Consider the following 14,437-nt stretch of genomic DNA (forward strand, 5'->3'; position numbering starts at 1 on the left):
TGCGGAATCCGGAGTGGGCGTCTGCCTCCGAATTCCGCAGCAAATACCACCCATAGCATGCTATGTAAAATAAGGAATAATCACAGCATGCTCTATTTCAGTGTGGATCGGCTTCCACTGAAGTCAATGCAAGCCGTCAGACCCTTCCGCAATGAAAAAAAAAAACCACTGTACTGTGAATGTCAAATGGCTCGCTGTGTGGACCATCCGCAGTACAGAAAAAAAAGGTGGTCAGATATGCGCAGATGCCGGCTGGCACATGGTAGAATTCCGCTGCAGGCTCCTGCATGCGGAATCCAGCCCAGTCGTGTGCAGCCGGCCTAAGATACAGATAGGCAAAATTGGATTACATAGCCTTGGAAATACATCAGCTGCTCAGACGAATCTAGATTTCTGTTGCAAAATACTGCTATGATTGCCAGAATGTGGCGCAAAAAGTATAAAGTGATGAATTATTCCGGTCAGCTTTTCTGAGCAGGTCGGTATCTGCATCTAGTTTGCACCGACTACGAAAGGCTTCTTGCCCTGATGGGCCAATCTTCCAGCAGCATACCTAATAGAATCTATGCTATGACGACTGACGTGGTTTTGAAGGCCAAAGTTGGTCCAATTCACTACTAGATGGGTGTCTGCTCATTCAGGGCACTCGTAATTCATACACCAAGTCAAGGTGTGTAAAAGTTCATGATCATCCTTCAGTATTTTACTCAAACAGCAAGTACCATAAAAGAAGTGTCCTAGGACACACTGGACCATGAAAAATGCAAGGCTGTGTGCTGTTAAAATGGCTTGCATAAAAGTAAAAGGCACTAACATTAGCAATAGCAGGGCTATAAAGTAACAAGCATGCAACATATATAAAGGAGACAAAAATGTAGCAACTTGTGCAAATAAGATGCATAGAGTGCAAACGTACCTTCTGATCAGGACAAGAGCAAGCAAAGGAAAAAGACAGAACAGCTCATGAAAACAGATAACAGGAAACATGAATACACAGGATTCCGGACCTACTACTTGCTAGAACTGCGTGTTACGTCATAACAACATATTGAAACGAGACTGACTACTGGATTTTCTGACTTTGTGGATTCTAAAATACAAGCTTTGCAGCTGCTCAGTGCTCCGGCTTATTGATTGAGGTCCTGAAGGAGCAAAATTATGGCACTTGATAATTAGAGAACTTTAAACTTCATAATATACTTTTAGACAATTTGTGATTTATCTGAACGTTTAGTCAAACTAAAAGTGAAAATCGCAAAAAAAACCTAAAAACAAAAAGTTAACACAGTAAAGACTCATTTACAAGCAAAGACAATCTTTCAAATGATTGACAGTTTTAGTAATCATTTTGCATAAAGTACTAATAGGCACCAATGCCCATTAGTACTTTATCGGCTTCATTTCTGTGCAAATGAGCCTCCAGAAGCTGTTTGCAGAACACAGCAGGTGGGCTGAGCTCTGAGATCAGCTCCTTTGTTCTCGCACAGGCTGATGGCATGAGTAAAATGGGATCAGCCACTCCTGTGCAGAACACAGCATGCAGTCTGTGTCATCTACTCTCCGGCCGAACAATGGATTTTAAGCTCACCTTAAAATCATCGTTCAGCCAGTAATTGATGGGAACATTCACACGCAGCGATTATCGCTCATATGCCATTGTTTTAACAATCTTTGAGCAATAATTGTTGCGTGTAAATGGGCCTTAAGACAAAATTTAAAAAGGCACAATTACAAGAAAAAAAATGTAAAATTCTGCTAAGAGATATCCTCAATGTACTAATTTGCTATTATATTAAATTAGCAAAGTAGTTTTATCCATACAGCAAGTCAGTCATATTTTATAATACATTCATAATTTAAAAAAAAAAAAAAAGAAAATTCCTTGTAGATTTAGAACAGGGTCACTATTAACAAAAAAATGATTACTTCACAATAAAGCCTCATGTACACGGACATATTATGGATCCATGTGGTATGGATCTGTAATACAGCAACTGATGGCGGTCTGGCCAATGGGTTATGCACAATTCGGCAATGAATGAAAATCCTATGAATGGGAGTGACAGGAAGCGCTCAGAATGTACTTGGCACTGTGTATAAAACACCGATTTCAATAAGAAAAACCGGCATCCATGGAGGGAACAAGACTAAAACTAGCCTGTTCTCAAGATTGCAGGGGTCCCAGTAGTTAAACCCCATGGTCAGTGTTCTATGAAGCATGCCATCGATAGATCAAAACACACCAAAGAGGAAAAACCTTAATAGCAATAATCTGCTGACAGATTTAAAGAGGTTACCTCTATTAAATGTCCTGTCAGTGGCCTCCACAAGATCTCAATTCTGTGCATATTGACTAATCCGGTTTCCAATAACTTAGCAACAGCAAAGAGGGATGGTTCCTATTAGGGAAAAAAGGAGCACACTGAAATACATGTAATAAAAACAGAGCCAATACCGTAAATTAATGAGGAGGTGGCTACAAGAACAACTCCCTTCCTACCATACATAGCTCTATCACCATAACATCTGGGGTGTTCCTATCTCGGTTTTTCATGGCTGAGATTGGAACACCCAGGCTGCTGTTGCCTACCACCGGTCAAACAGCCGAATGCTTCAGTGCAGCGCTACTTGCATAGCGGTTACTGAAGTGAATGAGAGCTACGGAAACAGCATAGTGTGCTGCGCTACATTTGTTTCCATAGGTCCAATTCACTTCAATAGGAGCTACGCAAACAGGGCTGCACTGAAGTGGCCAGCTGTTTTTCGTAGTTACAGACTGGTTGGCCAGCAACTATAGCAGTGGTTTCCCATCTTGGCTGTGAAAAGCAGAGATGCGAATACCCCTTTAAAAGGTTAGGGTAACACGTGATGGATCCCGAATCTTCAGCAGATTTTACCCTTCCAATTAAAGGAGAGAAGTCTACTGCAGATCTAAGTTAAAACCCTCACCAATAGTCCGCTATGGAAAAAGTCACTACATGTAGACATATTCTTACATTCTGCTTTGGAGAAGGAATAAAACAACTTAGGTTTTTAATTTGAAGACTCCCCAACGTGTGGCCGTCTTCAGGTGAATAAAACAATCTATGCCTGCCAGCTTCCCAGAGTGAAGACACTATCCAAGAACTTTCACCACACGGTTCTTGGACCCTCTGTGAGCATGATTAGAGGGGTGCAGCTCAGGGTGTTGGACTGTTTCAAGTGGAGTAAAGCTTCTATCAATGATGAGTTTTTAGTAGAACAGTAAATAACCAAGAAAGTATCGTGACTTTTCAACAGATGAGATGACAGCACAGTTTTAAACAAAAAGCTAGCTTTGATATCAATACTAAAGTGACAGAATATTACAACACAGACCCGGACCTTTGAACACAGATAGTGCTGTAATTCTATCAAGACAGGCTCCAAGTTTTCTTAGCGGTGCCAAACACGGTCAAGCAGGAGCCTTGAGTGAATCCAACAGCTTACTAGATCAATCACTTCAATACAAGCTGCTTTTATTACTGATTACTTTTTGTATCCATGTAGAGAAAACAGCAAGAGAGCTTTTTCAAATACTCCTAATTCCAGTAATGTAAACTTGTAAAACTCCAGAAAAGTTATAAAAAAGTTTGAATTCAGGCATGTGATATCTAATCCTAGCTATATACTGAATAGAGATGAGCGAGCATACTCGCTAAGGGCAATTTCTCGAGTGAGCGGTGGTGAGTAGCGGCAGTTAGCAGGGAGTAGCGGGGGGGGGGGGGGAGGGGAGGGGGGGGGGGAGAGATCTCCCCTCCGTTCCTCCCCGCTCTCCCCCACAGCTCCCTGCGCGCCGCCGGCACCCGAATCTTTCCTCTCGAGCGGGCAGGTACTCGCTAAGGGCAATGCTCGCTCAAGCAATTGCCCTTAGCGAGTATGCTCGCTCATCACTAATACTGAACCTTAACCCCTTGAGTGGCACGCCCGGAAAAGTTCAGTGACGAGCTCCACTGCTCATAGCAACATAGCCCGGAAGATTTCCGGGCTATATATCACTATGGGAGCTGCAGAGCACAATGCCACAAGCTGTGACAGTGTGCTCTGCCTGCACAGACCCACAGAGAACAAAGCAAGGGCTTTGAAAAACCAGCAGAAGATATTGCTGACATGTCGGCAATGTCCTGCTTTGTTTACAGGTTGCCATAGAGACCATCGGCTTGTCAGAAGCAAGCCGATGGTCTCTGTGGCAGGGAGAGCTGGTTGTTAGCTGTCAGAGGACAGCTAGGTACCTGCTTTTACAGCAGAGATCAGAGAAAACCTCCGATCTCTGCTGTGTTAACCCTTTACATGCTGCAGTCTATGTGACTGCAGCATGTAAAGGGCTGTCACTGCAGCATGTAAAGGGCTGTCACCATCGGACCCCTGGAATGTGATCAGGGGTCCTGATGGGTCCCTGTGGAAGTCCCCTAAAGGGACAAAAAAAAATAAAAAAATTTTAAAAAATTAAAAAAAAAAAAAAAGGAAAAATTTTTTTAAAAAAATAAAAAAACTCTTGTCTCCCTTTACTTTGTAAAAAATCAAAAATACAATAACACATGTGGTATCCGTGTGCGTCGTAATGACCCAGAGAAGGAAGTTAATACATTATTTAACCCCTTAATGACATGACCCCTTTTTTCTTTTTTCCCCATTTCTTTTTTTCCTCCCCCCTGTTTAAAAAATCACAACTTGTCCCGCAAAAAACAAGCCCTCATATGGCCATGTCAATGGAAAAATGAAAAAGTTATGGCTCTTGAGACGCAACTGCAAAACTAGTTGAAATTCAATGATTAGACCATTTTAAAAAACCTGCCCTGGTGGGCACGACAGGGTGGTAGGAAACCTGCCACTCAAGGGGTTAAGGTACCTTTACATGGGCTAATAGGCGACTGAGTAATCGCTCAAATCAGTGATTCCAGGTGACTGTGGGGCCGCAATCACATGGCAGCAAACAGTGGGAAGTCGCTCAGTTGTTGCTAGTCGTTCCTTTACAGCTCACTGAAAGGGAAAGACTGCTGAGCGGTTTCTCGCTCAGTGTTTGAGCGACTGCCTGTTTATGGTGAATGGAGGCGGGCGGCCTAGAACGATCCCCAGTCCGCTCCGCCTGCCTCCATTCACTTGAACGACTATCACTCCTGTGTAAAGCACCACAGCGATAGTTGCTGGTCGGCTGTCTGTTACAAGCGATCCATAGCTCACATCTTCGTGCAATTGTCCTTTTATCATATTTGTGGCAGTGGTGCTTAGAAAGGAAGGCGCTGCATCTTGACCTACAGAAAGTGGGTTACAGAAATAGATGGAGAAGGCAGAACAGGCGGCACTGTATGAGGTTAAGTGCACCTATTGAAACAGTGCAAGCTCAGCGGTCACTACTATGCAGTCACTGTATGCTGCAATACTACATTACTATATGCAGGCACAGGATGACGGCACTATTTAGTCCGCATGGTATGGCGATATAAACAGGAATATGAATGGTATTGGAATCATAATGTTATTCTCTCGTTCACCTACTCTATTACTGGATCTCCATATCACCTATCCCATTACATTCTTTCAAGTTAGGATGTATCCACCACACATCTATTCTTATACAGACTGACTTTCTACTCTGTATTATATATTCTACCGTGTTTCCCCGATAGTAAGACACCCCCGATTGTAAGACGTATCGGGGGTGTCAGGGGGGTCGGCCAATGTAAGCCGTACCCCGAAAGTAAGACATACCGTAGGAAAAAAAAAATCATTACTCACCTCCCCCGGCGTTCTGTCGCGCTCCGGCAGGATGTCGCTCGCTCCTCGTCCCCGGCGCAGCATTGCTTTCTGAATGCGGGGGCTTGAAATCCCCGCCTCCAGAAAGCTAATACACACGCCGGCAGCCAGTTACAGAATGGCTGTGATTGGCTGAAGGCGCACGTGGCTTCAGCCAATCACACTATTCAATGACATCATTGAATGGCTGTGATTGGCTGAAGGCGCACGTGGCTTCAGCCAATCACACCCATTCAATGATGTCATTGAATAGTGTGATTGGCTGAAGCCACGTGCGCCTTCAGCCAATCACAGCCATTCAATGCTGTCATTGAATGGCTGTAACTGGCTGACGGCGTGTGTATTAGCTTTCTGGAGGCGGGGATTTCAACCCCCGCATTCAGAAAGCAATGCTGCGTCGGGGACGAGGAGCGAGCGACATCCTGCCGGAGCGCGACTGAACGCCGGGGGAGGTGAGTAATGATTTTTTTTTATTATAAGACATACCCCGAAAGTAAGACATAGCCTGGCTTTTGGGGATAAAAAGAAAGTAAGACACTGTCTTACTTTCGGGGAAACACGGTATTACAGACTGCCTCTCCAGGGACAAGAATTGCTACGCCTTTCAGTTAAGTCAGAAAACATCGGTCATTCAAAGCTGCAATAGCCAATTATCTACACAGGTGAACTTTAACAGCCATGAAGCGTCTTACCTTGCTGTTTCCATATGCCATGTCCATTGCCTCCAGAGATAATGAACAAAGTGCATTAATGAGGTGGTGTAGGGACACATCATCCAGGTATCTGAAATAAGTATGAAGACTTCGGGAACAGCACTATGCTTCTCCTCAAACATCATATGTATACTTAACACATAAGCGTGCTTTATCCTTCATGTTATAATTTATGGCAGAACTTGCCTATCATCATGGGAAGCATACACGGACATACCAAGTCATGGAACAGGAACCAATATCATGTAGGACCCCCATTAGCCCAGCGAAGAGCAGTAACTCAATGTGACGTAAATTCCTCAAGTGGACAGAAGGGCTATTGACCATGCCATCAGGATAGCCACCCACAGCTCCGTGGTATTAGTAGGATCTTAAGACACCACTTCAGAACTTATACAAGTGTGGGTGTTCTCAAGCCATCACCTGAGGTATCGCCACTTCATAATCAATTTACATGCTGCTATCTCATGACTTTTGGCACGTCCATGTACAAGTCATCGTCAGGAAATGATAAAATACTGCATTAGAATGGTGAAAAGATGAGCCACAAAGCTGGGGGCCATTGTAATACATCAAGGTTTTAAAAGATTATTGCAACTAGGACATAAGGGATAGAGCTTACAGCTTGACATCATGAAGTTATAGCAGAACAAAAAGTTTGACATCCTGGTTCTATATCTGTTGTGTGAGGCAGGGACGAGAGCGAGCAAGTGACACCAGGTAGAAAACATCACAGCCTGCTACTGTCACTTCATCACCTGGATAGGCCTCTAATGACGCCAGGAGTGTAATACAAGCTACATGGTATCATCCACTGTTACCAATGAGAGGATATGTGCTCTCTGACTCTCACGTATAGACGGTCTTTCTTTTTCTTCTACTACAGCAGTAGTTACATATCTATTCAGGCATCTGTCTGAGTGACTTCGACATTCACTGGATAGTAGGTATTCTTGGTGGCCTTTTAGGATTTTGTGACAATATGTGCATACTGACTGATAAGTGGCATGCATTAACTTTACACGCTTTGAACTTGCACTATTAGGAGGTGTTGTGCACCTAAGGTTTGCTTCAGTCAGATATTTAATATAAAGGGTATGATGATAAAATTGTAACATACGATTATAATTATTTAATAAATCCGCTTTTGTGTACATCAAAAGTGTGAAAATTGTATAAAAAAAAAAAACTTGGAGCAAAACAATGACACAACATATCCTGATTTGCCAATTACAAAAGTCTCTTACTGCGAGCTTTCAAACAGTCGTGAAAGGATTGTGGAGATAACAGGCAAGTCTGTCATAACTGCAGTTGTCAAAACCTAAAACAACAACAAAATAAGATTATGTTAAGAATTGCAACTGCCACGATTATCATTACTAGACATAATTAACCTTTTCCAATCCAATTTGTATCCTGGTTTTCCTAGGGGGCTCACTCTTTTTCTGCTGTTATACAACGGCGCTATCTGCTGGCTAAAGCTAGGACTGCATGAGGTGACACATTGGATAGGCTCTGACAGCAGAGAGGCTGGCAATATACAGTAAGAGAACCCTGATGGACGTCTTCCAACATCGGAGCTGTACAGCCTTAAATCATAATGTCTTAAGAGGTCAGACAGTGGATTGGAAAGGGTTAATAGGAGATGATACTTACTGTGCTGGGACCCTCAACTGCTCTCCCAGGTTTTAATGCACCCCCACTGCTGGGTTTCAGGCCAAGGATCCACACCAAGTGCTGAATAAAGCAATTAGAAAGGGCAAACATTATTCATGTTAAATCACATTTAGGAAATTTAGGAAGGTCTTCTACATAACGCAGTTGTTTTAATCTATAAATATGTATACATATATCTATACACAATATATTGCAAACTAATCTTAGAACTTAACAATATACACTAATTTCAGCAAGACAGACTTAACAAGACCAACAATAATTAAAGATGATGTTATGGGAGAAGGACTTTAATAATGAAGTTCATCTTTCCCATGACTAGAGAGCTCAAACACCCAAACTCTCCCTGGTATCTTGGAGGTAAATCATCGCTCATGTAGTAGTGTCACCTTATTTTAGTACAGCATGGCAGATTAAACTTCTATTATTGAATGTGTGTCTTATGACACAAACTTTTTAACCCTTTCCAATCCACTGTCTGACCACTTCCTACATTCTGATTGAAGCTTGTACAGCTCCAATGTCAGAAGACGTCCGACAGGGTATTCTTACAGTCTATTGCCAACCCCTCCGCTGTCGGAGCCTCTATGGCGCACTCACCGGCTTTAGCCAGCAGATGGCACCGTTGTAGAACAGCAAAAAGAGAAAGCCTTTCAGGAAACCCTGAATCCAAAATTGGATTGGAAAGGGTTAATACACTCAATAAGAATTCTTGACACTCATAAGATGATGTTTGTATTCACTGTAACATCTTTCTTGTAGTCTTCATTGGGGACACAGGGTAACCATGGGTATAGGCCGCTGCCACTAGGAGGCGCGCTACTAAGAAAAAAAACGTTTGCTCTGCTTTAGCAGGCTATAGGCACTGAACAAATCAGTCTGTACCTCAGCAGAAGCACAAAAGGAACAGGTGTTAAAAAAATATAAAATAAAATACCATGAAGAGGCGAGAGATCTTGGGTCCTGTTCATATTGATGCATTACTGTCGTTTTTCTTTTTAACCATCATTTGACATAAATGTAATATTATCTTGCATAGATCTTGGGACATAATGTTTCTCCCGTGATACACCACAGGACAGACACATTTTTTTACCTGCAGATAGGTCCCTGTAGTACCATAACTATGTGACATATTAGGCTCTTGGTTGCATTAATAGTCATATGCTTGTTCTTCATACTTGAATGACACAGATATTGTATTACTTATGGATTGTTGAGCAATGTTGAAGTGCAGTTTCTTTTACTTCTATTCTTCCTAGATGAGCTGTGTGGCCATGCCCTGAGCCCGGTCCAACAGAAGGAGGTTGCTCTGAGCTGCTGACTGTTGGGTAAAGAGTTTCCGAAGGCTTACAACAGTCATGGACCATTCAAACTGCTTTGGGGGGCTGGGTGACCAATCCAAAGTGATTAGGAGAGGTAGAGAACTTGCCTTACTTAAAGAAGATGGCTGCCTGAAGGAGCCTAGAATAAAAGTGAGAAACGTAATGTGTACTAATGGCAGCGACCGCTCTGTCTACATGCAGAGTTGGGAGGGCAAAGGAAAGGATGATAAGGTCCTGGGCTCTTGGTATATTTGGATAGCATCGCTGAAAAATTACTAGCCCAACCAAAGTGACTGAGAAACAGATCCTAAAATTCTAACATCAGATTTCATCAGAGGAGTAAGGAGCGTTCCTTCATGAGGATATGGCCCAGGTATTAGAGGATCATAATCCTGCTAGATGGTAGCAGGACCAAGACAAGCTAATGTAGAGGGGCTGTATCTGGAAAGAGGTGCAGTTGCTTGAAAAATGAACGGGTCTGAACAAAACAAAAGAATGTGACTTGAGGAGCGGGCCACCAAGATGACACCTTAGAGCCCATTTATATGCAACGATTATCGCTCAGAATTCGTTAAAACTATTGCACATAAGCGATAATCATTGTGTGTAAATGCTACCATTGTGCACTTTTCATCCAAAGGATGATTTTTAGGTGGGCTTAAAAACCACTGTTCAGACTGCAGGCTGTGGTCTCCAAGGAAGCAAGAGATAAGAAAAAACAATGTTATCAGCCCCTGTGACAAAACAGACCTCAGGCTGTTATCTCCATGGGAGCTGGAGATTACATTGTTTTCTCTTAGCAGCCATGGCTGAACAATGGCACTAATTGCAGAGCTCAGCCCACCTGCTGAGTTCTGCAAGCAGCTCCCTGAGGTTCATTTGCATGCAAATGAAGCTGATCAAGTACTAATATGCATTAGTGCCCATTAGTACTTCATGCAAAACGATCCCTAAAACCTCCAATCATTTGAAAGATTATCTTTGCGTATAAATGAGCCTATTGACTGTAACGATTGAAAAACTTGTTAGAGACCTAAGTGAGAGAGGGAGACGTATTCTGCAAGAGAACGAGGAACCTTCCCACAACAGCACTTTCGCAAGACAACTTTTTTTTTCTTTGACTCACACCTCCTAGTAGGAGAAACCTACAACCATGGCTTTCCTGTTCCTGCTAATGATACAAATGAGAAATGGTTCCTTTAACAGTGATATAAAAAAAAATAATAAAGATTTCTTGCACATAAAAATGTAGTACTACTTGTAATATTATCCACTGAATGCAACTGTATATAATGTTCTAATTAGTGTTAATGTAATTTAAGGTTTTATTAAAAAATAAATAAATAAATAAAAAATAAATTAAAAAAGAAAATCACATCAAGCAGTTAAGGCTGAAACAGTCATAATTGCATACCTGAAGAGTGGCGAGCACAAGCTGCCAAGACGTCCCCAGATACCCACCATGACAATGTGCCAAATTAAGCAATGTTCGCATACACTGTATATTCTTAGCAGTAAGCTGGAAGTTAAAGAAAAAAAAAAAAAGCTTATATAACAAGCACAAACATACCAAAATAAATAGTGCAGAACAAAAATGATTGAATTTCCTGTACCATAACAGTTCCTTGTGGCTGCAGAGCAAGAGGCTGCCCAACGGCTACTACTTGCTGGTGAGAATCACTCGATGGGCTGATCATCTGCACACTTTGCCCCTGGATTGAATAAGCTGCAAGGAGACGGAAACAAAAATGAGGCTAATGAGCAAGAGCTATAGCATCACTGATATGGGCAGCATGTTCCATCTGAGCATCTACGCTCCCCGGAGTGGAAATGGTGGCACTTCTAAAAGTAAAGAAAGAAAACCGTAATATAAGTGGATTTATTAAGTACTAGAGATGAGCGAGCATGCTCGCTAAGGACAATTACTCGATAGAGCATTGTCCTTAGCGAGTATCTCCCCGCTCGGAAGAAAAGGTTCGGCTGCCGACACGGGTGACAGGTGAGTTGCGGCAGTGAGCAGGGGGTAGTGGGGGGGGAGAGATCTCCCCTCCGTTCCTCCCCGCTCTCCTCCGCTCTCCCCCGCCTGCCGCCGAATCTTTTCTCCCGAGCGGGCAGGTACTCGCTAAGGGCAATGCTCGATGGAGTAATTGCCCTTAGTGAGTATGCTCGCTCATCTCTATTAAGTACATATTCGTTGTCGGCATGACATGATTGTCCATGTATAAAGGTGCTCACATTTGTTGCACAGAGCAGCAGTTGTACTGTTCAGTACAGTGAGGGCATAGTGTGGCGGTAAGGAGCCTTTACAAATGGCAGTAATGAAGGCATCTCTTGGAGTGACGAGTCCTAGTTTTCCGCACAGAGCAGCCATAGTCATTTCAGCCTTCAATATGTTTTCTGTTGCGGTTTCATCAGTGCTGAAAGTGAAAAAAAACAAAATGAGTCTGTGTTACAAGCTTGCAAAGCAAAGGTTAAAGCCTTTTAAGAGCATACAGAATTTTACAAATAGATGCACTAACCGAAACGAGCAACAACAAAACTCTCGATGTGCAATTTGCTATGGTCCTAACACTGAGCAGGACAGCGCAGACAAACGACTTGCGCAACAACACTGATACTTAACCCCTTCATGACATGGCCTATTTTGGCGTTGAGGACCAAGCGATTTTTTGGTATTTTTCCATCTCCATTTTTCAAAAGCCATAACTTTTTTATTTTTCCGTGGACGCGGCCGTATAAGGGCTTGTTTTTTGCGTGGCGAACTGTAGTTTTTATCGATGCCAATTTTGGGTACATAGACTATATTGTAAATTTTTTTTTTTTTAATGATAGAGAGAGAAAACGTATCAATTCTGCCATAGATTTTTTTATTTTTTTTTTACACCGTTAATCATGCAGCATAAATGAGACTTTCCATTTTTTCTGCGGGTCGGTACGGTAACAACGATACCAAAATTCTAAAATTTTTTTTAGGTTTTCCCACTTTTCTGCAATAAAAACCCTTTTTTTTGGAAATCTTTTTTTCTATTCTAAATTGCTGCATTCAAAGTCACGTAACTTTTTTATTTTTTGATGTACGGCGCTCTATGAGGGCTTATTTGTTGCGAGACGAGCTGTAGATTTTATTGGTACCATTTTGGCGTACATACGACTTTTTTGATCACTTTTATTGCGTTTTTAGTGAGGCAAAATGCTAAAAATGAGCATTTTGCCTCAGTTTTTTAGCTTTTTTTTTAGCGTTTTTTTCGGTGCACAGTCAAAAGCATGTGCAACTTATTGTACGCATCGTTACGGACGCGACAATACCAAATATGTGGGGTTTTATTTATTTTTTTTACCTTTTTTTATGCTAATCTGAGAAAAAGCATAAAAATGGTTTTTTTACTCTTTTTTTTTTTTACATTTTTTTTAATTCATTTTTTAAACCTTTCTTTTTTTTACACTGTTTGTGTCCCTCTGAGGGACTTTAATCACTGCCCTGATGATCGCTGTCATAAGGCATGGCAGAGCTACTGCTCTCCCATGCCTTATCGCTCATACAGCGATCTCAGGCATAGGCAATACACGGCGTCCTGTTGCCATGGTGACAGGCCGGGCTCTAGCGATGACATCGCGAGTTCCGGCCGGAGACACAGAGGGAGCCGCGCTCCCGCTGTGAACTCTTTCCCTGCCACGATCTACTTAGATCGCGGCAGGGAAGGGGTTAACAGTGGCGGGCGCATCTCCGATGTCCCCCCGCTGCTGCAGCGAGACGCCGGCTGTGACTGACAGCCGGCTCCCGCTGCGGGATAGCGCTGGATCACATATGATCCAGCGCTATCTCCAGGACGTAAGTTTACGCCCTGTTGCGGGAAGTACCCCGCTCCCAGGACGTAAACTTACGCCCTGCAGCGGGAATGGGTTAAAGGGGTTGTCCCGTGAAAGCAAGTGGGGTTATACACTTCTGTATGGCCATATTAATGCACTTTGTAATGTACATCGTGCATTAAATATGAGCCATACAGAAGTTATAGACTTACCTGCTCCGGTGCTGGCGTCCCCGTCTCCATGGCGCCGACTAACGCTGTCTTCTCCTTCCATTAGACGCACTTGCGCTGTGCGGTCTTCTGCTTTGTTCAATGGAACCGCTCCGGCGTGCTCGCGCCGTAGAGCTGGTCTGCGCATGCGCAGAAGACCTCAGCGGTGCGAGCACGCCGGAGCGGCTCCATTGAACAAAGCAGAAGACCGCACAGCGCAAGCGTGTCTAATGGAAGGAGAAGACAGTGTTAGTCGGCGCCATGGAGACGGGGACGCCAGCACCGGAGCAGGTAAGTCTATAACTTCTGTATGGCTCATATTTAATGCACGATGTATATTACAAAGTGCATTAATATGGCTATACAGAAGTGTATAACCCCACTTGCTTTCACGGGACAACCCCTTTAAGAGTAGCAACGTTAAGAGGAGTCCATAAAGGGAAACTATCCAAAACTAAAGTTTTAGGTTTGATTTTCATATTTCCCATATGTTCCTTTAAGCAATTCCATGTGGCAGTCTTAAAAGAGAGATAGGTCATCAGAAAATGACTTCTTGCTAAAGTCACAATTTTCTTTAAGAATTTTAGATTTTTATTTAAATTTTTGATGTCACTATATACTGTATATACTCGAGTATAAGCCACGGGGGGCTTTTTCAGCACAAAAAAACTAGGCTTATACTCAAGTCAGGGAAGGCTTAAAAAAAAAAAGCCTCCATACTCACCTCCAAGCCGGCGTCTGCGTCTCTGGCGGCGGTGCGGCAGGCTGCTTGAATTCTCTCCGCTGTCATCCCCCGCCATCCTCTTTGCTCGGTTCTGTCATCCCCCACCGTCAGCGCTGTGTAAGTAGGAGCTGTGATTGGATCGAGCGCCGCCCAATCACAGCCGTTGCTCGATCATTCACAGCCAATCCAATCACAGCACTTACTTACACA

At 43.0% G+C, this 14,437-nt stretch overlaps 1 protein-coding gene across 2 annotated transcripts in view; it reads right to left on the bottom strand.

The window, feature by feature from the left end:
* Positions 1 to 14,437, bottom strand: part of MON2 (MON2 homolog, regulator of endosome-to-Golgi trafficking) — a 124,547-nt gene that overhangs the window by 68,847 nt on the left and 41,263 nt on the right. For both annotated transcript variants that reach the window (XM_066591480.1, XM_066591479.1), the window contains exons 14-20: positions 11,723 to 11,904; positions 11,101 to 11,213; positions 10,902 to 11,006; positions 8,142 to 8,222; positions 7,733 to 7,806; positions 6,465 to 6,555; positions 2,298 to 2,399 (exon numbers count right to left, since the gene is read on the bottom strand). In XM_066591480.1, coding sequence (XP_066447577.1) covers positions 2,298 to 2,399; positions 6,465 to 6,555; positions 7,733 to 7,806; positions 8,142 to 8,222; positions 10,902 to 11,006; positions 11,101 to 11,213; positions 11,723 to 11,904 — 748 coding nt within the window. The remainder of the gene's footprint in view (positions 1 to 2,297; positions 2,400 to 6,464; positions 6,556 to 7,732; positions 7,807 to 8,141; positions 8,223 to 10,901; positions 11,007 to 11,100; positions 11,214 to 11,722; positions 11,905 to 14,437) is intronic.

This window comes from Eleutherodactylus coqui, chromosome 2 (assembly GCF_035609145.1).
Source record: "Eleutherodactylus coqui strain aEleCoq1 chromosome 2, aEleCoq1.hap1, whole genome shotgun sequence".
Lineage (NCBI taxonomy): Eukaryota > Metazoa > Chordata > Amphibia > Anura > Eleutherodactylidae > Eleutherodactylus > Eleutherodactylus coqui.